At 47.9% G+C, this 26,094-nt stretch overlaps 1 protein-coding gene across 1 annotated transcript; it reads left to right on the top strand.

Moving 5' to 3' along the window:
* Positions 1-20,824: 20,824 nt before the first annotated feature.
* Positions 20,825-25,960, top strand: LOC120874274 (thyroid hormone responsive). The gene is made up of 2 exons (XM_040255623.1): positions 20,825-21,758; positions 25,298-25,960. The coding sequence occupies exon 1, from the start codon at positions 21,301-21,303 to the stop codon at positions 21,751-21,753; it is 453 nt and encodes a 150-aa protein (XP_040111557.1). The 5' UTR covers positions 20,825-21,300; the 3' UTR covers positions 21,754-21,758; positions 25,298-25,960.
* Positions 25,961-26,094: the final 134 nt, after the last annotated feature.

Genomic DNA, 26,094 nt, shown 5'->3' with positions numbered 1-26,094 from the left:
GAAGCCTGCCAGGCACTCCCAGCAGAGGGGTCAGCTGTGCCAGGGAAAGGAGGGAAATGAAAATGATCATGTGTTGAGCACCTGCACTGAACACAGACTCTTGTATAAGTTCTTCCAAGCAGTTAGACCTACTCTATAGATGAGGGACCTGAGGCTCAGGGAAGTTCAGTGCATGGCCAGAAGGCCACACAGCTGGTAATTGACAGAACCGAGGTTAAACTCCATGTCTTTCTCACTCCAGAATTCTTTCTGTGACTGTAAAGAATTGCTTTGTATCTGTGGTGTGAACGTTTGTCTCCCTCCAAAAGTCACATTGAGACCGAATCATCAATGTGATGATGTTAGGTGGTGCCTTTGGGAAGTGATTAAGTCATGAAACAATGAGATTAGTGCTCTTGTAAAAGAGTCCCCCAGGGAGTTCTCTGGCTCCTTCCTTCCACCATATGAGGACTCAGAAAGAAGATGACCATCTATGAACCAGAAAGCGGGCTTTCATCAGACACCAGCTCCACCAGCACCATGATCTTCTACTTCCTAACCTCCAGAATGGTGTGAAATAAATGTTCTTTATAAACCACTTAATTTACAGTATTTTTGTCATAGCAGCCTAGATGGACTGAGACACTGGGTACAAGTGTATACCTTGAATGCTATGACTTGCAAACAGGATTGAACCACGGGGAGGCAGCTGTGACCCCCTCAAAGCAGGCCTCCCTGCCTGCCGCATCTGGGTTAGGGAGCCTCCCACAGGCCAGGGTGGCTCTGCCCAGCATATGAAGCCCCTTCCCCTCACATTGTCTGACTCCTCCCAGAGGGCTGATCAGCTGCATGGGCCAGGATGATTCTATGGGGAGGCTGTGTTCTGAAAGGTCATCACCACAGAAAGGAGGGCTGGACACTTGGAGGGGCAGTGGGCACTTCTGACAGCATCAAGAAGCCTGGGCTCCATTTCCGGTTTCTCCGCCAGCTCCAGCTGCCCTGAAACGACCTGCATTCCTATACTTTCTTGAACTTTGTTTATGCTGTTCCTTGTGCTCAGAATGCCTTTCCTCACCAGCTCCTTCTCTCTGGAAAACTCCTACACAGGCTTTAAGACCCAAGTCAAATAGCCCTCTTCTTCCTTTTATATCCATTAGCACATTTGACCCTCACCACTCAAAATAGGAATTAGCACCTCTATTTTACGTATGAGAACCCCAGGGGTCCCAGAGGTGAAGTGCCTCTTTCAGAATCCTTCAGCGCCAGGGGACAAGAGACCGACCAGGTTTCCAGCTGTGGCTCTGCCGTCCACTTGTAACCTCGGCCAGGTCCTTGCCCGTCTCTGGGCCTCGGTTCTCCACCTGTAACATGGTGGGGGTTGGGATATCGTTTGAGACTGTCTCTGTGAAACTGTCTTGCTTAATGCTATGGCAACAAAGGAATTCAAACTACCTTGGTGTTGCCTAGAACTGGATCTTGTTTCCCTTTGGCCTGAATCCAAGAGCAAGCACTGCTTCCCTCTGCCCTCCTCTTTGTTCTTCTTCCTGAGACAAAGCTGCCAGCCCCTCTCCTCTCCAGGCTGCTGGGCTTCGGGCCAGCCGGCCAAGTGGCAGCTGGGACTCAGATGAAAGGGCCCTCAGAGGGCTGCCTGTGGCAGAGTGCCCAACCCAGCCCAGCCCAGGCCTGGCAGCCCTGGGCCCAGCTGTCTTTCGAGGCGTCCTGCCACCACTCCCGCACAAGGCTCCCTTTGTGAGTTCTGTGGTGGCGGAGACCCCTGCCAACCCACAAGGACCCTCTTCCCTTCCCTCCGCCCTACGCCCTTTGAGGAATATCCAGGTCTTTATAGACTGGTCCAGGACTGAACCTGACTAGTCTGACTTTGGGCCAGGTTCTTTGGAGAGTTTTATTTCATCTTCAGAACAAATAGCAAGTAGTGCTATTCCCCTTTAGAGATGGGGAAACATACCTGAGGGCCTACTATGTGTCAATCATGGTGTCAGGTACTGGGAGTTGGACAAGGGCCTGTCTTTCTTCCTTCCCTCATTCCTTTCTTTCTTTTCTGAACACTATCTAGGAACGTTTCTTATTTATTTTTTTTAAAAAAAGAAGTCATGAGAATTCCCTGGTGGTCCACTGGTTAGGACTCTGTGCTTTCACTGCAGGGGGCACGGGTTTGATCCTTGGTCAGGGAACTAAGATCCCGAAAGCTGAGCAACACAGCCAAACAAATAGAATACAATAAAAATAAATAAATTTTTAAAAATTAAAACAAAATCATGTGTGGAGGACAGAGGGCTTCTCAGGCAACGCTAGTGGTAAAGAACCCACCTGCCAATGCAAGAAACAATAAAGATGTGGATTCCATCCCTGAGTTAGAAAGATCCCTGGAGGAGGGCATGGCAACCCTCTCCAGTATTCTTGCCCGGAGAATCCCCACGGACAGAGGAGCCTGGTGGGTCACTGTCCATGGGGATGCAAAGAGACACGACTGAGCGATACCTGTGGCCTCCAGCTTGCGTCTGAGTTTGGCCACTGTGAGGCCTAGAGGAGATCAGAGGGAAAAGGGAAGTGGGATCAGACTCTTTATTCCCCGGCTCCCTCCCCGCCAGGTCCGTGCGAGTCAGCTGTGTCCCTCAGGCACTCTCTCCACACCCTCTCTGTGGTCCTGGTAACCACTGTCTTCCCCCGAAGTTAGCTGCCCTGACAGACTGCACTATTCCTTGCTTCTCTCCTCAGTCCCTGCCATATCTCTGCAGAGTCCTTTCATGGACCTCTCTTTGAATCCCCAGTTTGAGGAGGTACCTGTGTCCTGCCTGTATATGTTTTTGATGGTGTGTATGTACTGCACGTGTGTGTGCACGCGCGTGTGTGTTAAATGCATGCATGCATCATTTCTATGCCAGTTGCTCAGCAATTAATCAAGAGCTGGTACAGGAAAGGAACTGATTTTTTACTGAGACTCCAGGCAGGGCATATGATACATACAGTTGGGCTTCATTGTCACAATTCTGTAAAGTGTTTTTAGCCACATTTTAAGGAAGATAAAACTGAGGGCCCATCTGGTAAAGGGACTTTCCTAAAGTCCCACAGCTGCTAGGTAGTAGACCCAAGATTTGAAACCCATCCACATCTGGCTTCAAAATCTGTGCCTTTTTCCCACTTTGGGTCCTGCTTTCCAAAACGCCTGGTTCATTCTCATCCTTTAAGGTCTTAGCTTAAGTGTTACCTCTCCCAACAGGCCTTCCTTCACCACTCTGTTGGAAGGAAGTCACCACTGATATTCCTTTTTTTTGACATGTACACACTGCTTCATTTATTTATTTATTATTAATTTATTTTTGGCTGTGCTGGGTCCTCGTTACTACACGCAGGCTTTCTCTAGTTGTGGAGAGCATGGGCTGCTCTCTAGCTGCAGCCCTTGGGCTTCCCATTGCAGTGGCTTCTCTTGTTGCAGAGCACAGGCTTTAGGTGCACCGGCTTCAGTAGTTGCGGCACAGGGACTCAGTAGTTGCAGCTCTCGGTCTCTGGAGCACGGGCTGAGTAATTGTGGTACGTGGGCTTGGTTGCTCTGCAGCATGTGGAAACTTCCCAGACCAGGGATCGAACCCATGTCCCCTGCACTGGCAGGCGGATTCTTATCCTCTGGGTCACCAGGGAAGTCCTGATGTTCTTTTTCATAATACATTGTGCTTCTCTTTCACAATGTGTATGCTGCTGCTGCTGCTAAGTTGCTTCAGTCGTGTCCGACTCTGTGTGACCCCATAGAAGGCAGTCCACCAGGCTCCCCGGTCACTGGGATTCTCCAGGCAAGAACACTGGAGTGGGTTGCCATTTCCTTCTCCAATGCATCAAAGTGAAAAGTGAAAGTGAAGTCGCTCAGTCGTGTCCGACTAGTAGCGACCCGGTGGACTGCAGCCTACCAGGCTCCTCCACCCATGGGATTTTCCAGGCAAGACTACTGGAGTGGGGTGCCATGTGTATATCTTTGTTTATTGAATGTCTCTCCCTCGTTAGATTCTAAGCTCCATAACAGGAGCCGGTCTCCATACTGGTTTTGTTCACCACTCTCCTCCCTTTACAGCAGGCCCCAGATAACTATTTGTTAAGTGGAAAAAGGACAAAGAAAAGTGAGCAAGCATTTTTTTAGTGCCTGCCCAATGTCAGGCATTTTATGTGGCTTATCTCATTTCCTCTTCACAGCTATTGCATGAGGTTATTGTCCCATTTCTCTGACTGAAGTCAGAGAGGGAATGAAATTTTCCAGAGTCACACAGCCTAGAGCTGGGGTTCAAGCTCATGTCTCCCTGGCATCACAGCTGTGCATGTCCTCCAGTGCCCCTCTGCCCTTGGCACAGCAGCTCACAGTGGGGAAGAGAAGGAGGGACTGGTCAGTGGAACCTACATGAATCATTCTTGGACAAACAGAAACTTGGGGAAACAAATAGTGACTGTGGCAGCCACTCCCCTGGGACCAAGCATTCCCAGACCCTACCAGGCCAGAAGCAATCCTCTTTCCTGTTTGTCCTCAGGCTCTCAGCCCTGTCCGACCTGGTCTGTGATCTTCTCCAAACACCCAACTCCTTGCTTTTCTTGGCAGAGCTGCCCAAGGCTCACCAAGTTCCCAAGGGCAGATTCTGAACACCGGCTGTGTGTCCTGGAGCTCTGCATTCAGGCCAGTTCAACAGCTGGTGCTAATACAGACAGGGGGCCTCCTGCTGTGTTTCCAGGACCACGTGTCCGTCAACTGGCACCTGGGAGGATCTTTTCTCTCCTTCCTCCTTTGCTCTCAGACCCTGTCTACTTTCCTCTTTAAAATCATCATTGTCATCAAATGGGAAACTTCTGAGATCCTGAGTTATGTTTTTTGTTGTGGCCTAGGTAATGGTTACACAGGCGTGTTTACATTTTGTGAAAATTCCTTGGGTGCGTTCCTCGGTATCTGAGTCATACTGCAATCAATTTTAAAATTTTTATGTGTTTATTTATTTTTTAACTGCTCTGGGTCTTCTTTGCTGCATGCAGGCGTTCTCTCGTTGCGGGGCTCTTTAGTTGCGGTGCGCCTGCATCTCACTCTGGTGGCTTCTCTTGCTGCAGAGCATGGGCTCGAGAGCACATGGGCTCAGTAGTCGTGGCACTTGGGCTTAGTTGCTGCCTGGCATGTGGGATCTTCCAGGACCAAGGATCGAACCTGTGTGCCTTGCATTGGCAGGCAGATTCTTAACCACTGGACCACCAGGGAAGTCCCAAAAGATTTTTTTTTTAAACCCATTGCTAAAAAACAACAACAACAACAAACGTTGCTACCCATTCTTGCCCCTGGCTCCCCCTACCAGACAAGCTGTGAAATGGGGATCATCTTTCCAGCTGTTTTCCCTCAATCCTCCCCAAGGGATACCCAGAGACCCTTTTCATCTAAGGGCTTCTGACGGAATCCTGCCCAGCAAAGATAGTATAGATCAACAGAGCTGACGCAGACAGTACTGTGAGTCCTGGGACCTCCAGAGTCAGTGGATTCTCACTCCTGGAGGGTGGCGCCTCCCTCTCTGAGCCATCACGGGTCCCCAGCCTCTCTCTGGTCCTATCTGAGAGCTGGAAGCCTTCCTAACTCTTCCCCAGACCTTGTTTTTCAGGTCATGCTGTCAACTATTTATTGGCTTGCAGGGCCAGTTTTTTGGGAGCTAGTTACTATTTACCTGCTGTCACTGAGAAGAACACATCCTGCAGCCTGTGTTCAGTACCTCTTCCGGCTCATCCTCCTTGGGTTCCTGGAGAAGAATTAACTGCATCCTATCCAGCTCCTCCTTCACCGGCTGCCCAGCTCCAGGGTGCAGGCCCCACCTGATTACCCCAGACAGGCACTTCCTCACGCAGCCCCAGGACACCCTATCCCAAGGAAGGGAGGGGGGCCACCCACTGAGCGGGCAGTGGTGGCCGAACTTCCAGCAGCTGAACCCAGGGAAAGTGTCAGACCAGGCATCTGGTGGCCAACCACGGCCAACTCCTTAAACCAAAAGGATATTTCTTAGACTATCAGTGTTCTCTGGGCTTCCCAGGCAGCACTAGTGGTAAAGAACCCACCTGCCAATGCAAGAGAGGCAGGTTTGATCCCTGGGTCAGGAAGATCCCCTGGAGGAGGGTATGGTAACTCACTCCAGTATTCTTGCCTGGAGAATCCCCGTGGACAGAGGAGCCTGGCAGGCTCCTGGCAGTCCATGGGGTCGCACAGAGTTGGACACGACTGAAGTGACTTAGCACGCACACATCAGTATTCCCAGGGGATGGGCTCAGGGAGCCCAGTGGCAGGAGCCTGGCCAGGATCGAACTGCAAGACCGAGTGACTTCCACTATCGTGCTCACAGGTGGGCCTCCAGCTACACCAGGGGCAGGCAGAAGAGGAATCCAATCATATAGGCTTCTGCAGTGTGAGCAGGGACTAGGAATTACCGCCCTGGCAAGACTTTGATGGGAATGTCCCCTACAGGGAGAGCAAGAGGCTAGTGAAGAAGGGGTAGAGGCTGGACATGAGACTGACAAAAAGGAAAAATAAGACAACTTTCTCTTAGCACAGTATTGAACTGAACTTGCAGAAGACTTTGGGTCAGGGCAGAGGCAATGCCATCCCCATTACACCCATATCCACGAACAAAATTGGAATCATACCTTTATTATTATTATTTTGTCAAATCCTGTAGCATGCAGAACTTCCCTGACCAGGGATCAAATCTGCACCGCCTGCAGTGTAAACACAGAGTCATAACCACTAGACCCCCAGGGAAGTTTGAATTATACCATTTTAAAGGTTAATTTAAACATGTACTTATTTTTTTTTCATCTAGTGTTGTGAAGATTTCCCCCATTTTATTAAGGGCTCAACTATACCACTGTAATGGCTATATCACAGGGTTTCATAAGACTGTATCATAAATCTATTAAACCACATCTCATTTCTGCCTTCATTCTTTTTTCTCCTTTACCATAACTAGCACTGCAAGGAGCATCCCTTATAGTGAAGACACTGAGCAAGAAGTATGCACCTTTTTTGAAGATCTATTCCTTGTTGCCAAATGACTAGGAAGGCCGTACCCCTTACCTGGGCACACAGGATATGACTGCTTCTCAGTGTGTTTTTGCCCGCTGCTCAGAGACTGACCTCCACCGCTCACCCCCAGAAGACTGCTGGGGAATGCTGGTGAGGCTGAAAATGCAAGTTGGCTTATTGGTAGGGCCTGAGAACCAAGCCAGACACCATCGGAGTCTTCCTGAGATCTGACGAGCAGTTTTTTCTTGACTGATCCAAAATGCCAGCTGAGGAGCTCATCCCACGTTCTACTCCATGTTTTCTTTCCTTTCTCTTCTCTTCTCCTCCTTCTTGCTCCCCCTCCCCTTTCTCTTTCGTTCCTTTCTGTGACTTCCCTCAAATTCTAGTCATTTTGCTTTCTTTCCCTCTCTACTCTTTTTTCCTGCACCTTTTAATTCCTCCCACCCCCGGAATGAATCCAGCCTTGTTTCTGTCTCTTTTATCTTCTCCTCTCCTCTCTGTCCTTCACCCACCGCTCCTGTTGTGTGAGTCATAATTTCCCCAGGGAGATAAACTTTTCCTTGATGGGCCCTGATTTGAATGAGGGGTGAGTTTGCCTCCCACAAAGGGCAAAGCTAACAGAATTGGGAGCTGCTTGGTAACCAGGGTGACTCAGGGCTTCCAGGTTGGGAGACACACAATCCAACAAGATTTTCTTAGAGGCTTTGTCACCCTAAGGGCCTGCTCACTGTGCCTGATGACTCATCAGGGCAGCCCTGGCTTGTTGGCAGCAGGCTGTGGGTTGGGGTGTCATAGTTTATGACACCCACTTCAGGGAAGAGGGCAGATCCTGGGGGACTGGCAACATGGCTGCACAGCTGTTTCTCATTGTGTGTTCTCATATCACAATGATCAGGTACGATGTCTATAAAAATTCAGGTTGCCAGGCCCCAGTGCACTCTTATTAAACCAGACTATCTGGAAACGGGGGTCAGAAATCTTCCTGTGAAAAGCAATGCACAGGCTGAAAAGTGTCTGTTAGATTTTTGAATGCACACACCCTATATCTCAGCAACCAGCAACCCATTCCTCAACTTTCTGCATGATCTGTAGCAGCTTTGCTTGTTATCAAAAACTTGGGAACAACCAAAATGTCTATTAATAGAGAATGGTTAAATAGATGATAACATCTCCTACTGTGGAATAATATTCAGCCTTTTTTAAAAAAAAATGGGGCATTTGTAGAGCCAGAAAGTAGATTTGAGGTGACCCTAACCAGGGGTTATGGAGAGAGGGGCCAGGCAGCATGAGGAGTTATTGCTTAATGGGTACAGAGCTTCTGTTTTGGGATGATGACAAGTTTTGGAAATAGTGGTGATGGTTGCATAATATGGTGAATATAATTAATGCCACTAAATCATACACTTACAAATGGTTAAAATGGAAAATTTTCTGTTTATACACATACACACACACACACATACACACACATATATAATTTAAAAGATGAATGTGGTAGAATCATATGCAATAATATGGAAAGATATCCAAGACAGGCTGTTAAGTGAAAATGGATATTGTAGATGAAGCTGATCGTAAGGAATAAAATTCTGTGTGTGTGTGCACATGTGTGCCAGGAAAAGGCAGTAAAGAATCATATCACCCTCTTAAAAGTATTTGTCACTGGAGGTAAGGCTGGTGGGACACACAGAGAAGGAAGATTCTTTGTCCTTTCTGTAATATCAAAAGTAAATGCTGGTCATCAATCAAAATGGCTACCATTAAAAACTCTACAAATAACACATGCTGGGGAGGATGTAAAGAAAAGAGAACCCTACTGCACTGTTGATGGGAGTGTAAGTTGGTACAGCCACTATGGAGACGGTATGGCAGTTCCTCAGAAAACCAAAAATAGAGCCAGCATATGAGCCAGCAATTAAATAAAACTCTAATCCAAAAATATACATGTAGCTGTATGTTCAGAGCAGCACTATTCACAATAGCCCGGACATGGAAGCAACCTAAATGTCCATCAGCAGAAGGATGGATAACAGAAATGGTATATATACACAGTGGAATACTACTAAGCCGTAAAAAGGAAAAAAAGAATGCCATTTGCAGCAACATGGATGCAACTAGAGATTATCATATGAAGTGAAGTAAGTCAGAAATTGACAAATACCGTATGTTATATCACTTATATGTGGAATCTAAAATATGACACAAATAAACCTATTTAGGAAATAGAAACAGACTCACGGACACAGAGAACAGACTCCTGTTTGCCAAGGAGGAGGGGCTGAGGGAGAGACAGAGTGGGAGGGTGGGGTTAGCAGATGGAGCTATTATATGGAAAGGGTAAACACAAGGTCCTGTTGTATAGCGCAGAGAACTATATTCAGTATCCTACGGCAAACCATAACGGAAAAGAATATAAAAAAGAATACATATATGTATGACTGGATCACTTTGCTGTACAGCAGAAATTAACACAACATTGTAAATCAACTAAAATTTTGAAAAGTGCTGGGATTATAGGTGATTTTGCTTTCTTTTTGAAACGTTTTTCATACAATGTAAACACACTCAGCAAAACAATTCCATCTTTGCCCTCAAAGAACTCAGAATCAAGTTGAGGGGATAGGTATAGATGGAGGTAGTCATAACAGAACATGAATTGTGGCAAGGCCTGTGGAAGTACGGAGGAGGGGGTATCAGGGAAGGCTTTCCGGAGGAGACATTTTGACTCTGGTCTTCAAAGACCTCAAGGAGTGAGGCAAGTGGAGAAGCGCAGTAGAACTCCTCTGGGGGAAGGAAAGGCAAAGTGAGAGGAGACATGAGGTTTGGGAAGTGGCTGTAAAGCCCAGGAGCTGACATGCAACTTGCCTGTTGGAAATGGCTGGAGCATGAAGAATTTACTAGGGGAGGGACAGGTTTGTGTTCTGGGCATATCCTCTGGTGAGGCCTTTTCTGGGTTGAGGTTAGAGATGGTGCTCTCAGGCCAAGGTTGGAAACTATAAGACATAATTGAAGACTTTTCCATTCACCTCAGAATTTCAGCTGAGGCCTCAAAGGCCAGAGCTGCTGAACTTAAAATGAGTTCAGAACGCAGGAGGCGGGGAGGAGGCAAGGCTAAGAGCCATGTCCTCAGTTACCTGCCTGTCAAGAGAGAAGGTCCCCCAGGAACCCTACCGAAGACTCTCTTCAGAGAGATGTCAGGGCATTCACTCTGCCTGTCCCCCAACCCACACCTCACCAGGAAGGGGAAGGAGTCTTCCCCTACCCCCTCAAACCAGGGGGAATAGGCTTTAGGAGAACTATTTGGGGAGCTTTGGAGGGGGAGGCTGTGGGATCTGAAATCTGGTGAGTTGGAGGGTAGTTCCTAGGCAAGGGGCTGCACTTCCAGCTGTGTGATTCTCTTAGGGCACATGTAGACCCCACAGTAAGGAGCAGAATGAGGCCTTCTTGGGACTTTCCTGGTGGTCCAGGGTTAAGACTCTATGCTTCCAATGCAGAGTGCGCAGGCTCCATCCCTGGTTGGGGAACTTAAGATTCCACAAAGAATCAGGAAAAATAATAAATCATTAAAAAAAAAAAGAATGAGGCCTTCTTGGAGAAGACCCTGTTGAAGACAGCTTCCAGTTAGGGGACTCCCACAGAATGAGGCTGGACTTGTGAGGAGGGATGCAGAAGCTGAGGGGCTGTAAGCAGCATGAAAGAGGAAGCGCACTTCTTTTTAGGGGTGCTGCAACTGAATGGTGTTGTGGGTCTCCAAGGAGCCTACCAAAGTGTCAGCATCTGGAATCTGCCAAGACCAGAGGTACTGGAGAAGACTCTGGAGAGTCCCTTGGACTGTAAGGAGAGCAAACCAGTCAATCCTAGAGGAAATCACACCTGATTTCATTGGCAGGACTGATGCTGAAGCTGAAGCACCAATCCTTTGGCCACCTGATGCGAAGAGCCAGCTCACTGGAAAAGACCCTGATACTGGGAAGGATTGAGGGCAGGAGAAGAAGGGGACGACAGAGGACGAGATGGTTGGATGGCATCACCGACTCCATGGACATGAGTTTGCACCAGCTCCAGGGGATGGGGAAGGACAGGGAAGGCTGGCGCGCTGCAGCCTATGGGGTCTCAAAGAGTTAGGCACTACTTAGGGACAGAACAAACGAAAGACCAGAGGGCAGTGCCGTGGGTAGACCTTCTTGGCTGTGACTTTTCTACTCCCTCTGCCCCCAACTCTGGAGAGCCAGAGACAGCCCGGGAAGGAGCAGGGGGAACAGAAGGTTCACAGGGGAGGGAGACTGCCCGGTGCCCTCCCCAGCCAGGAGGTGTCCCAGCCAGAGGGAGATGGATCTGGGCAGGTTTGCTTTAACGTTGCCCCCGGCACGTAGATTACCTGATTATAAACGGGAGACTCTCGGAAAGCTAGGAGACCTGCCAATATTTCATCCCGGGAAGAGTAAAGCATGAGTGCGCAGAATCCGTTCTAAAGGACAGCTGTCAGGCAAGAAAGAAATAGGCTCCGCGATTTCCAGCTGTTGAGTCAAACCTTTTACTTTAATAAAGAGCTTGGAAACATTAATGACGCCTATCTAGCGAACTGGATCTTAGAACGGTTTTCCTCCCACTCTCTCCCCATCGTTCAACCATTTTTATCTAAACGAGACGGACAATTACCGCTTGGAAACGCGTGTGTTTCCGCCCAGGAACCCTGAGGCTGGCGCTGGCGGAGCCGCGGCCCTGCCCTGCCCCGCAGCGCCCCCTTCTGTCCGGAGCTGCAGCGGCCGGCCCCCCGCTTCGCGTCCGGCTCTGGGGCTGGAACCCCACCCAGTCTTCCTGGAGTCTGCAGGGTTTGAGGCGACGCATGCCTTCGTGTATTGAATGGTCACGTGAGAGGTGTTCACTTGCCACTGGGGTGAGAGCCTATCCGATGAGGAGGGGGCTTATCTGGTCAGAAAGGTCAGCCGCGGAGTTTGAGGCTGAGCGAAAGGGGTGAGGTGGAAAGTGAGGGAGTAAAGATTTGGAAAAGCTACTGTGAAGTTCCAAATTGGGAAAGGAGTATGTCAAGGCTGTATATTGTCACCCTGTTTATTTAACTTACATGCAGAGTACATCATGCGAAACGCCAGGCTGGATGAAGCACAAGCTGAAATCAAGATTGCCTGGAAAAATATCAATAACCTCAGATATGCAGATGACGCCTGCATACCGCAGAAAGTGAAAAGGAACTCAACAGCTTCTTGATGAAGGTGAAAGAGGAGAGTGAAAAAGCTGGCTTAAAACTCAACATTCAGAAAACTAAGATCATGGCATCTGGTCCCATCACTTCCTGGCAAATAGATGGGGAAACAATGAAAACAGTGACAGACTTTGTTTTGGGGGGCTCCAAAATCACCACAGATGGTGACTGCAGCCATGAAATTAAAAGACGCTTACTCCTTGGAAGAAAAGCTATGACCAACCTGCTGCTGCTGCTAAGTCACTTCAGTCGTGTCCGACTCTGTGCGACCACATAGACAGCAGCCCACCAGGCTCCCCTGTCCCTGGGATTCTCCAGGCAAGAATACTGGAGTGGGTTGCCATTTCCTTCTCCAATGCATGAAAGTGAAAAGTGAAAGTGAAGTCGCTCAGTCGTGTCCGACTAGTAGCGACCCCATGGACTGCAGCCTACCAGACTTCTCCGTCCATGGGATTTTCCAGGCAAGAGTACTGGAGTGGGGTGCCATTGCCTTCTCCCATCTAGACAGCACATTAAAAAGCAGAGACATTACTTTGCCAAGAAAGATCCGTCTTGTCAAAGCTATGGTTTTTCCAGTAGTCATGTATGGATATGGGAGTTGGACTATAAAGAAAGCTGAGCACCAAAGAATTGTTGCTTTTGAACTGTGGTGTTGGAGAAGACTCTTGAGAGTCCCTTGGACTGCAAGGAGATCCAACCAGTCAATCCTGAAGGAAATCGATCCTGAATATTCATCGAAAGGACTGATGATGAAGTTGAAGCTCCAATACTTTGCACATGACTGAGCAACTGAACTGAACTGAGCTGTGAAGTTTGGGAGAGGGGGCCAATATTCTTGCTACTTCGTGTCCTTGGACATTTGGTCAAGCTGGTACCTCTACCTGGAAAACATTTCCCACTTTTCTTTTTTTTTGTTGTTTTAAGTACTTAATGTATTAATAAATATGAGAGAATGAATCCATGTACCCATCACTCAGCTTGAGAAATGACATAACAAATAGAAAATACCTGTGTATACCCCTCTCTTTCATCCTCCTTCTTCCCAGAGATGGCTCCTTAGTTGCTGTTTTCATTCCCATTTAAGTTTTTATTTACTGTATGTATGTGCATACCCAGTCGCTCAGTCATGTCTTACTTGTAGGTCTTGGGACTCCAAGGCCCTGCTGCTCCCTTAGACAGCTTTCTTAGCTGGTCATTTGGCTCTTGATGCCTCAAAATCCTCCATTCAGAGGACTGTTGTTGTTTTTTTAGTTCGAAAGAGCCTCTATTTAGTTCAGCTCCTCAGTTTTCCAGGTGGGAAACTGAGGCCTGGAGAGGTGGGGTGACTTGCTTAAGGTTCCCCAGTAAGCTGCTGCTACTAAGTCGCTTCAGTCGTGTCCAGCTGTATGCAATGCCATAGACGGTAGCCCACCAGGCTCCCCTCTCCCTGGGATTCTCCAGGCAAGAACACTGGAGTGGGTTGCCATTTCCTTCTCCAATGCATGAAAGTGAAAAATGAAAGTGAAGTTGCTCAGTCGTGTCCAACTCTTAGCGACCCCACGGACTGTAGCCCACCAGGCTCCTCCACCCACGGCGTTTTCCAGGCAAGAGTACTGGAGTGGGGTGCCATTGCCTTCTCCCATCAGTAAGCTAGTTGTGGCTTTTTTCTTTTTAAAGATTAAAAAAAAAAATTGTTATTGTTTTAGTTGCTAAGTTGTGTCTGACTCTTTTGCAACCCCATGGACTATAGCCCCATAGGCTCCTCTGTCCATGGGATTTTCCAGACAAGAATACTGGAGTGGATTGCCATTTCCTCCTCCAGGTGACCTTCCTTACCCAGGGATTGAACTTAACGTCTCCTGCATTGACAGGCAGATTCTTTACCACTGAGCCACCAGGTAAGCTTTTTTTTTTTTTTGATAGGGACCATTTTAAAAGTCTTTATTAAATTTGTTACAGTATTGTTTCTGTTTCATGTTTTGGTTGTTTGACTGTCAGGCATGTGGGATTTTAGTTCCTCTACTAGGGATTGAACCCACACCCGCTGCGTTGGAAGGCAAAGTCTTAACTACCAGACCACCAGGGAAGTTCCAGATATGGCTTTAAGGACATTATTTTCTGATTGGTAGTACTGTTTGTTCCCTCTACCTGCAAGACAGAGCTTCCAGAAACTGAGAATATTCATGTCTCAATATGTTAATGAATATTTCCTTTCCCCTGGGGTAATAACCACGCTTGGAATGAATTCCTGACCCCTTGACCATAGGCATCCCCTGAGGATCTCGTTGAAATGGAGATTCAGGAGATCCCGGACAGGGCCTGAGACTCTGCATTTCTGGTGAGCTCCCTGGTGCTTGGATGCTGCTGGTCTGCAGAGCACACTTGTATAGTAGCAAGGCTCTAGCTCATTAATATGTTTTCTTCCTGGTACATGTCACCATGTGATATGGTCATATTTATTTGTGCATATGTTTATTGTGGATTTCTTCTCACTAGATACACACTGCCTGAGTGAGGTGCCTTGTCTGCCTCATGCCCTGTTATAACCCCAGGCCCAGCACAGCGCAGACTCAAAGCAGGCTCTCAACACATGAAGTCCCCCCAGTGACAGAGCGAGTCTTTTTCTGGAGGGTAAGGACTTTCTCTGGTTTTCTTTTGACTCCTCCTGGTAAGGCTGGGGGTGGGAGCACACGGTGACTTGACCCCATATGTTCCCCAGTAGATCAGAACTGGAGTGACAAACAGCCCGAGATCCAAGGCCATCAGGTGATATGAGGGTGTGTATTCTGTTTTTTTTTTTTTTGGCAGCACCCTAAGGCATGTGGGTTCTTAGGGCCCCCACAGGGGTCAAACCCTTGCTCCCTGCATGTGAAGAGCAGAATCTTAACCACTGGCGCACCAGGGAATTCCCATGAGTGTGGGTATATGAATCATTTTTAAAGCTAGAAAACTTGTCACAGCCTAGGTGTGAGCCATTCTGTAGCTGCCTGGGCTCAAGCCCTGCCATGCTTTCTTGGAGTCTGGCCACCCCAGAACACGACTTGATCAGCTCATCCCTTGCACAACATTCACATGGTGTTCCTGGCCTGGCTCTTGGGGGCCTTGACCCCAGTCCATCAGGTTTTCTAACTTGGGGTGATCAAGTAACCTGAGAGTGAGGTCACAGGCAGCTCTGCAGAGGCCATTCCAGTAAAGGGGGCTCATTCAGCCTCAGCTTCCCCAGCTGCGGGCGGGAGGGAAGTCTGGGGGAAACGGATTGGTGCTTGAGGTCTAGCCACCCTCTGCAACCTGCTTGTTCTCCATTGCTACTCCCGCCTGCAGTGGCCCAGCCGCACAAGATAACCTCCCAACCCTGAGACATGGCAGGGACCCCTGAGTCCAGCAGACCCTTCTGGAACCAAGGGCCACCTCTCCTGCCCCCTGCATCCCCTGAGAAGATCTCACGTTCTTGTCCTTTCTTTTTGCCTTCCTCCTCTCCCCACTCCTAGAACTTGTCTGAGCCCAGCCTATGCCCTTAGTTCCCTGATACCTGGAGCCAGCTGGCAGCTGCTGACTCAGGAACATTTTATCTTTCATCTGCCAGGGGGCCCTGGACACAGCTTCCGTCTGTAGCTCTGACCATGCAGACTCTCCTGCCCCCCTTCACAGGGCTGCTTGGTCTGTTCTGCATTTGTTCACTCATGCAGCTCATTGAGGGGCTTCCTTGGTGGCTCAGATGATAAAGATCTGTCTGTAATGCAGGAGACCCGGGTTTGAGCCCTGGGTCAAGAAGATATCCCGGAGTGGCAACTCACTCCAGCATTCTTGCCTGGAGTATTCGATGGACAGATGAGCCTGGCGGACTACAGTCCATGGGGTTGCAAAGTCAGATACGACTGAGTGACACACACACAGAGAGTTCATTTATCCCCCTGTTATCAGTTTGCTCACTCACTCATGCGTGCAGCACCCCTTCCATCCCTGGGGCCATGTCCGTGAGCGAGTCTGGGAATGGACGAGCCTGAGATGAGATTATGATGCATACACAGGGGCAGAATAACAGTGGGCCACAGGGGGGCTGTGCTTTGGTGGCGTCCCCCAAAGTCCGAGCCATAGAGGACTTAATGAAGACCAGCCCCCTTGTTGAATAAATGGGGAAAGGGAGGCCCAGGAGGCCGCTGCTAATGGGGCCCTCCTGCCCGGCCCACCACCCCAGCTCAGTTCTCCCAGCCCTGTCTGCAAGCAGAACATCCTGTTTTCCAGACCTGGGGCAGTGAATCTGGAGCTGGGTTAATGAGGAGGGCACTAGACCTGGGTAATGATGTCCTTAGTGACCCAAACATGGATTCAGAAGGAATCATACAACCAGGACTGAAAGGCCTTTTCCTCAGAGATCTCCAAACCCTTCCCTTTACAGTCGTGGATGCTAGGGCCCAGGAAGCCCAGTCACAAAGGACCTGGAAGCAGCCCCAGAACCCAAACCACAGGGTCCAGACTCCTGGTCTCCAGCTAAATCCACTGCCCAGCCATCCTGGATGTTCAAATACAAAGGAAGCCCCGTTTGCCAGAGGAAAGATATTTTAAGAATGTTTTCCCTTCCCTGGCAGTCCTGTGATTGGGACTGTGCTTTCACTGCTGAGGGCGTAGTTTTGATTCCCTGGCCAGGGAACTTCAATTCCCAAGCAGCATGGTGCGGTGTTTACCTAGAAAAGTAAAAAAAGCAAACAAAAAGTATTTTAGGGCTAAAATGAATGAATCAAACATTTACTTAAGTAATCTATTAAAATTACATTTTCCCACTTTATTAATTTAGAAAACTTGCTGTTTTCCACTCATAGGTTAGGAAATAGTTTTATGCAAATTCTCCATGTAGCTGACTGGTGGAGTTAATAGGCTAATGCATCTTTTTAAATTTGTTCTTAGTTGGAGGATAATTACTTTACCATGTTGTGTTGGTTTCTGCCATACAAAAACGTGACTCAGCCATAAATATATATATATGTTCCGTCCATCCTGAACCTCTCTCTCTCCCACCCTCCACCCCATCCCACCCCTTTAGGTTTTTTATACATACATACATACATACATATATATATATATATATACATATTTGGCTGCATCAGGTCTCAGGTGTGGCACACGGGATCTTTGTTATATCTTGTGGAATCCTTCATTGCAGTGCATGGACTCTTTAGTTGGGACACACAGGCTGAGCTGCTCCACGGCATGTGGCATATTAGTTCTCCGACCAGGGATGAAACCTGCGCTGTTGCAAGGTTGGATTCTTAATCACTGAATCACCAGTGAAGTCCTCTGGCTAATGTATATTGCAAACTGTTTACATTAACATATTGAGAAAGAACAGTGTGTATGAGGAAGACTGCCAGGACAGGAGTATGGCATACCTCTCCTAGAATTCTGGAAAAGAGCCTCCCTTTAGAGTCAGGCCCATGAGCTGATTTTGAGCACCTGCCATGCCTGGGCCATGTGTGGCTGTAGCCACTTGGACTCCTTCGCTGGGTCAAAGGCCTCACTACTGCCTCCTTGCAAACCAGGGACCCTATTTTTCAAGGTGACTGGACATTATAACCAAGGATTCTAGAGTACATCAGAAAGTGAGTTTAATGGTCATCGGTCCGCCAGCATCTACTGAGCATTTGCAGGTGTGGGCACGAGGATAGGTACAAAGGGAACAGAAGTGTGTATAGCAAGCCCTAGAATGGAAGAATAAAGGAGAAATTAGGAGCATAGCATAGGAAATAGGAATGGCCAGCGCGTGTTTACTGAGATTTTGCAATATATCAGGTATTACACACAAACGTCATCTCTAGTCCTCATAACTGTTAATATCAGTGGGCAGGATTTACCACTGATTCCAGTTTCTGTTTGTCTAAAAGTTAATAGTGTGTGTCTTAAGACTAATTACTTGGCCTTCCTAGGCTTCAATTTCCTCCTCTGTGAACAAAGACTATCTACGCCATAGGATTTTTGGGAGAATTGACTTCTGTTCTAAGCACTTTGCATGTATCAGCTTAGCTTAGGATAGCAAATCCTCAGTCAATGCTTGCTGTTATCATTATTATAACTTAGGAGGAAGTTGAAGCTTAGGGAGGAGTGGTGACTAGCGCAGGGTCACACAGCCAGAGGGAAGAAGAGTGGCTCTATGTTCAATGTGCAATACAGAAAGGGTTACAAGTGGAAGCTTTGCCCTCACAGCAGACCTGTGGCTGGACTTGGCTGCTCTCTGTGCCTGAGAGAGGTAAGTCTAACTGTCCAAGGCAGGGTGACCCCAGGTCATCTGCAGCCATGTGCCTGGCCAGCCCATGAAGGGGGCTTGGAGAGAGGGACGGCTGTCTCTTTCTTCTGAGGCCTGGAGAGCTGGGCTGGGCCTCCTCCTGTCATGTCTGAGACTCCCCTTTCCTGAGTCTCAGTTTCCTCATTTGGAAAGGGGGACACTAATGTTTTTCTGCTCAATCTGTGGTGTGACTAAGCAAGTTAAAGGCTGGAAGATGGTTTTTTCACACTATCCTGTTGTGCTCATATAGCAGAGTTAATGCCCATGACTTTTGGATAGGGTGAATGTTTTGATTTCATGGGGGAGGGGTGGCGGGGCTGTGTAGCGAGTTAGATTCCAGTTCCACGTAAAGACGAACAATCTCATGGCTCTGGTCATGGGAGTAGAAGAAAGTGGTCCAGTGGGTGAGCCCCGGTCAGGAGGGTGCAGAGGGGCCCCTGCCCTGGAGTGGGGGTGAAGGTGGCCTAGTTGAGACAAGATGACCTCCCATGCTCTCCTCCTCCCCTCTCCTCCCATGCTGGGGCAGAATGTACTTAGTAAATCTTTCCTCTCAAAGTGGAGTTGCAAGCAGGGCCTGACTCAGAACTCAGAAGGCCTTGTTCACTTGACTCTGCTACTAACTTGTGAGACTTTGAGCCTCTCATTAGGGTTCCTTTTTCTAATTATTAATAAGTATAGCAACAGTTATACTTATGTTTTATATACATAGCTATTCTTCAACAGTTAGAACTGGACATGGAACAACAGACTGGTTCCAGATAGGAAAAGGAGTACGTCAAAGCTATATATTGTCACCCTGCTTATTTAACTTCTATGCAGAGTACATCATGAGAAACCCTGGGCTGGAAGAAGCACAAGCTGGAATCAAGATTGCTAGGAAAAATATCAATGACCTCAGATATGCAGATGACACCACCCTTATGGCAGAAAGTGAAGAGGAACTAAAAAGCCTCGATGAAAGTGAAAATGGAGGGTTAAAAAGTTGGCTTAAAGCTCAACGTTCAGAAAATGAAGATCATGGCATCCGGTCCCATCACTTCATGGGAAACAGATGGGGAAACAGTGGAAACAGTGTCAGGCTTTATTTTTTGGGGCTCCAAAATCACTGCAGATGGTGACTGCAGCCATGAAATTAAAAGACGCTTACTCCTTGGAAGAAAAGTTATGACCAACCTAGATAGTATATTCAAAAGCAGAGACATTACTTTGCCAACAAAAGTCCATCTAGTCAAGGCTATGGTTTTTCCAGTGGTGGTGTATTGATGTGAGAGTTGGACTGTGGAGAAAGCTGAGCACCAAAGAATTGATGCTTTTGAACTGTGGTGTTGGAGAAGACTCTTGAGAGTCCCTTGGACTGCAAGGAGATCCAACCAGTCCATTCTGAAGGAGATCAGCCCTGGGATTTCTTTGGAAGGAATGATGCTGAAGCTGAAACTCCAATACTTTGGCCACCTCATGTGAAGAGTTGACTCATTGGAAAAGACTCTGATGCTGGGAGGGATTGGGGGCAGGAGGAGAAGGGGATGACAGAGGATGAGATGGCTAGATGGCATCACGGACTTGATGGACATGAGTTTGAGTGAACTCTGGGAGTTGGTGATGGACAGGGAGGCCTGTCATGCTGCAATTCATGGGGTCGCAAAGAGTCGGACACGACTGAGCGACTGAACTGAACTGAACTGAACTCACTGATAGCAAACGCAGTTTGCCAACTGTGAAAATGTGGCAATGCAAGGGATTATTATCTTCTCAAGACTGTTGGCTGAAACACTGGGTCAATGGTGAAGATGAAGCTTCATAACTCATGGGATTACAGGCTAGAGTTTAGACGGACCTCAGCATTAATCCAGCAACTGCATGGATAATACATCTGGGGACTACATTTTGTGATTTACAAAGCATTTTGTTTACCTTGCCTCCTTACAATAACACCTTAAATCTACAAACAAGGAGATGGATCCTGTTAACTCGTATAGCTTAGGCAACTTCACACCTCCTAACTGGAGGTGAGAGAGAGGTGGTCCCAGGCTGGAATCCCAGCCCCAATGGCACCATGGGCAAGTTATTTTAGCTGTGCGCACCTCAGTTTTCTCATTGGTAAAATGAGAATGTTAAAGCACTCACTGTCCGGACTGGGTGAAAGAGCTCAGTGTAGTGCTTGATGCAAAGTGAGTGCTCTTAAGTGTTAACTAGCAAACAATGTCAACACACAACTGAGAAATTGCAGAACCGGACTTCTGGCTCCCATCTGAGAGCTCTTTGCCCCACACTAAGCCGTTTCCTTGCGTGACCGTCTTCCCTTGTTCATTTCACAGCTGAGGCACCCAAGAGAAAGAAGCAAGTTGGGCATTAAGATACAGATAGCCTTATGTTATGTGAATAAAAATAAAATAAAAAGTAACAGCAACAACAAAAAAAGATACAGATAGCCAACGGGTAGCTTGGTCTTAGGTGACCTGAGAGAATTAATTATTGCCCCGGGGTCATGTGCACCAGCTGCCAAGGGACAAGACTGCCTTCTAAATGGCTCTGCAAGCTGATGAAGGAGGAGCCAGGCTCTTACTAAGGCAGTCACGGAGCACTGAAATGACAGTCAGAAGTCTGGCAGTTCTGTCCCTGGGCAGATGGATCACCTGATACAGGATGTTGCGACCCAAGCCCTAGGATTGGCCTAAAAGAGGGCTGTGTTGACCTACCAGCTGGGTCTTGGCATCCTGTCAAGCTGCTGTGCATACTGACATAAAAATAACAGCCTAGAAACAGAGGCTGAGGCAGTCTGCGGGACTCCATACGGAAGATAAAGCCATCATGCAGGTGCCGACCAAGCGCTACCCTAAGAACTGCCTGCTGACCGTCATGGACCGGTACTTGGCCGTGGTGCGCAACATGGAGCAGGTGGTGATGATCCCCAGCCTCCTGTGGGACATGCAGCCGAGTACACACGGGTACCAGGCCCAGGTGGGTGCCTCCGATCTCTACAGCTACTTCACCATGCTCAAGGCCATTCGCCTGGATGTGGAGCACGGGCTGCTGCCCCGGCAGGAGTGGCAGGCCAAGGTGGCGGGTGGCAAAGCCGATGGAGCTGAGACTGAAGCTGGAGAGACGGAAGAGCCTGAGGAGGAGAGGGTATCGGGGCACCTAGACCTGGAAGCCCAGTTCCACCTGCACTTCGCCAGCCTGCATCACATCCTCACCCATCTTACCCTGAAAGCCGAGGAGGTGACAAGGAGATACCAGGAGAAAATGGGACAGGCCATGTAGGAAAGGTAATGGTGGCCGTGCTAATGTCCACTGAGGGGCATTCCAGGGGAGGAGAGGGAGCAGCGGTGAACCCAGCGGGAGAGGGAGAGCCTGGCTCTCAGCCAGCCACCCTCGCTTTTGGGTATTGAGACCACAACCCAGGAAGGCCCAAGGCCAGGCCTGTCTTACTCTCCTTCTGACCCAGAATTGGTGCGTAATGATAGTGAACTATTATGGAAACATAAGGAAAAGTGATTGGGGTGTGCATGCCTTATGTGCACTTGTATGTAACTGTGCATTTATTAGTAAGTATGCAAATATTTGGACTTCTCTGACAGTTCACACGGTAAAGAATCCACTTGTACTGCAGGAGACCCGGGTTCAATCTGGGTCGGGAAGATCCCCTGAAGGGCATGGCTACCCACTCCAGTATTCTTGCCTGGAAAATTTCATGGACAGAGGACCCTGGTGAGCTACATCCCACGGGGTTGCAAAGAGTCAGGCATGACTGAGCGACTAATATTTTGCATCACTTCATGTGAATATTTGGAGCTGTATGAACTGAACAAGTGTGTTCTCATCATTGACTTCTTTAAGAATCTGATTAAAGCCAAGGACCCTCTCCCCAGAGTCTAGGCATATAGACTGTGTATGCAACTTCAGAGGCCCATCCATGAATTCTAAAATAAGAACTGCTGATGTCACATATTAACAACAGCTTCTATTTGAGCACATAATAAATGTCAATATAGTCCCTAAATGCTTGAGATAGGATGAACTCATTTAATCTTCAGAACAATTCTAGGAAGATAGATTTTATTTCTATTGTATAAATGAAGAACCTTATCCAAGGCACGTGTTTACATGGGTGTTTAATGTTAAGTCTTGTGTGTGTGGCACTGCTTCCAACTTTTTTTCAAGTTATGGGATATGGAGAATTATATTTATATGGCATCCAGGGATACATGGGGGAAGCTGCTGGGGTACCTGAGTGAGGCTGTTCACCATAGTCCCGCAACTAGCAGAGGTGCTCTGGCCATCCCAAGTTGCAGCCAGCCAAGCGGAAAGTTAAAGGACCACCGTGTGGACACTCTAAGTACTAGGCACACCAGTGTGGAGGCACGCCTGCTGGGAAGCCCAGTTGAGAGGACGTATACATACATGTTGGGATCTGAGCCCCGAAGGGCTGGGGTTGTGAGGTGTAGTGAGCAGGAAGCTAGACAAGCAGGTGGTGCCACACAGGGTAGGAGGTTGGAAGGGGATCTGGGTCACTCCTGGGTAAAGATTGGGAGAAATTTGGCCACAACACCTGCTGGTTTTGATCCTGTGTCACATGCCAGCCCTGTTCCCATTAGCTGTTCCCTGTTCCCATCACCCTATCATCGGTGATAAACCATGTCCATGTCCATGGGAATCTCAAAGCACCTGATGTAGGTATTTGGGCAGAATCTTTATCCTCATTTTACCTGTAAGAAAAATAAATCCAGATAGAGGAAGTGTCTCACCCAAAGTCACACAATTGTTCAGTCGCTAAGTTGTGTCCATCTCTTTTGACCCCATGGACTGTAGCCCACCGGGCTCCTCTGTCCATTGGGTTTCCTAAGCAAGAATACTGGAATAGGTTGCCATTTCCTTCTCCAGGGGATCTTCTTGACCCAGGGATTGAACCTGAGCCTTCTGCATTGCAGGCAGATTCTTTACTGCTGAGCCACCAGTGAAACCCTGCATAATTGGTAAGGGGATAAAAAAAGCAAGACAGGCCCCAGAGCTGGGCATTCTTTCTTTTTGGCTGTGCTGGGTCTTTGTTGCAGCATGGACTTTCTCTAGTTGTAGTGCACGGGTTTCTCACTGAGGTAGCTTCTATCTTTTTTTTACAGTAAATATGAAAATACCTGGAAATTTTTATCTTTGTTTAACTTTGGCTGCACCGGGTGCCCATTGCTGCATGCAGGCATTCTGTAGTTGCGGTGAGCATGGCTGACTCCAGCTGTGGTGCGCAGGCTTCTCACTGCAGTGGCTTCTCTTGTTGTAGAGCATGGGCTCCAGGCTACATAGGGCTCAGTAGTTGTAGCGCACAGGCTTAGTGGGGTCTTCCCGGACCAGGGATCTAAGCTGTGTCGCCTGCATTGGCAGGCTGATTCTTAACTGCTGGACAGGACAAGCCCCTGGGGTAGCTTCTCTTGTTGTAGAGCAAGGCTCCAGGTGTGTGGGCTCAGTAGTTGTGGCACACGGGCTTAGTTGCTCCATGGCATGTGGAATCTTTCTGGACCAGGGATCAAACCTGTTTCCTCTGCACTAGCTGGCAGATTCCTAACCAGAGAAGTCTGATCTGGGTGTTCTTTCCATCAGATTTAGTCTCTGCCATATTTCCTGAGGCTACTCTGTGATGATGGCTAGTATACATGGACCCTAAATGCACAGTCTAGAGAGTTCTGCTCCAGGTATTTTCTCAGCCATTTTCCCTTTCCCTACCTCAAACCTGGGCTTCCCAGGTGGCTCAGTGGTAAAGAATCTGCCTGCCACTGTAGGAGACTTGAGCTAAATCCCAGGGTCAGGAAGATCCCCTAGAGAAGGCAATGGCAATCCTCCCCAGTATTCTTGCCTGGAAAATCCCATGGACAGAGGAACATGGGGGCTACAGTCCATGTGGTTGAAAGAGTTGGACATGACTCAGTGACTAAACAACTTCAAACCTACACCCAAACTGCCAGCTTCAACCCTGTGTCCCTCTCCTCTTGAAGCTCCCTGAGTGGCCTTTCAGAGGTTCTTCTTGAATGTAAGGGGGCTGGATCAAGAGCTCTGGGTTCAAGTTCTGATTCCACCACTAATGAGCTGTGCAGCCTTGTTTTTGCTCACTTCTCTGGGTTTCAGTTTAGTCACTGAATAATAAAGGTATTATAAAAGGATTGGCACTTGAATAGATTTATAGTTTAAAATTACTTGCGTATCAATGATCTAATGGAATTACAATCCCCTTTAACACATGAAAAAACCTGGAGATCTGAGAGAGAAAATGAGTCTGAGGTTACTCAGGAAATGGCAAAGCCAAGATGTGAATGGACCCTGGCCTAACTCACATTTAGTTCCTTTCCTCTACACTACGGATTTCCTTAGCACTTTAGAATTCTGCAGCCAGGGCTGGAGGTAAGCATTAGGGATAGCAGAGCAGTGAGATCCGTCACTCCTTGACCTGCCAAACCTTTTGAAAGACAACAGCAGCCAGTTCTACACTGTAACACACTTCAACACTCTAACTTGTTTTTTGTGGTGGCAGAATAAAAGTTAAAAAACAATCTAGCTTCTTGTCCTGGCTCTGCACTGACCTCTCTGCCCTGGACAACTTGTTTCACCTTTCTGTAGTTTTCCTGCTAGTAAAAGGCAGAGATCAAGCTAGATGATGTATTGCAGCTCTGACAACCAGACTCTTCTCTAGTGCTGTAAGGCCACTAGGGTTTTTCTACAAACAGCACCATGGTGCTTTTTCAATAGGTTTCCTGTTTCAATAGACATGTGACAGTACTTTAGTGGTGTGAACTTATACTTTTTCAAATTTGTGCACCCACAGCTTACTCCACATGATAGAAGGCAGTCTCTGTGATGAAGACATGGTGCAGTTTGCTAGCCTGATGACGGTAAGACCAGAAAGACCTGGACCTGCAACTACAAGTGAAGATGATTGGGTGTCTGGGAATCCTCCCTGCCTTCCTCTGAGCACCAGTTCCCGGACTCATCCCTGCGTCACTGTTAGGCTGCCTGCTGCTGTTCACAGCTCCTCGCTCCTCTTACTAGCTTGGGGTGGAAGCCAGTGATTCATGAGGGACCATGTCTGTCACCTGGTTAGTGTGCTACAGTAGAAATAGAAGTTCTAGCATCTGACTAATCGAAGTTCACATCCTTCTCTCTTGGCAGTCATTCACTGCAATCGTGGGCAAGTTATTTAACCCATCGTGCCCTAAATTTCCTCATCTATAAAATGGAGATGGTGTTACCTATTTCATGAAGTTGCTTTGAAAATTAAACAGTAAGTCAAAAGCATCTGGCATGAGAGAGCTATTATTATAGGTCTATTTTTTCTCCCACCGTCACCTTCTATTTGTCCTAGTCCTCCCTTACTTTCTACCCTACAGAACTAAGAAGCAGAGTCCTCAGCTCTGAGTGGTTCACACTCCTATGCCTATTGAGCAGAGATAAACTTATTGCAGCAATAAAAATACCTTGTATTTGTACATATCTTTATTAACTTCTAAAGTACTTTCTCAGACATGATTTCATTTTTAACAAGTAGGACTCAAGAGGAGAGGTGGAACCATGTGGTTTTGTCCATCTGCTTACATTCATACTGCCACCTAATCTCAAATCACA

This window comes from Oryx dammah, unplaced genomic scaffold, assembly GCF_014754425.2.
Source record: "Oryx dammah isolate SB20612 unplaced genomic scaffold, SCBI_Odam_1.1 HiC_scaffold_15, whole genome shotgun sequence".
NCBI lineage: Eukaryota > Metazoa > Chordata > Mammalia > Artiodactyla > Bovidae > Oryx > Oryx dammah.
The sequence above is the reverse complement of the archived record's forward strand: the minus strand, read 5'-3'. Positions and strand labels throughout refer to the sequence as shown.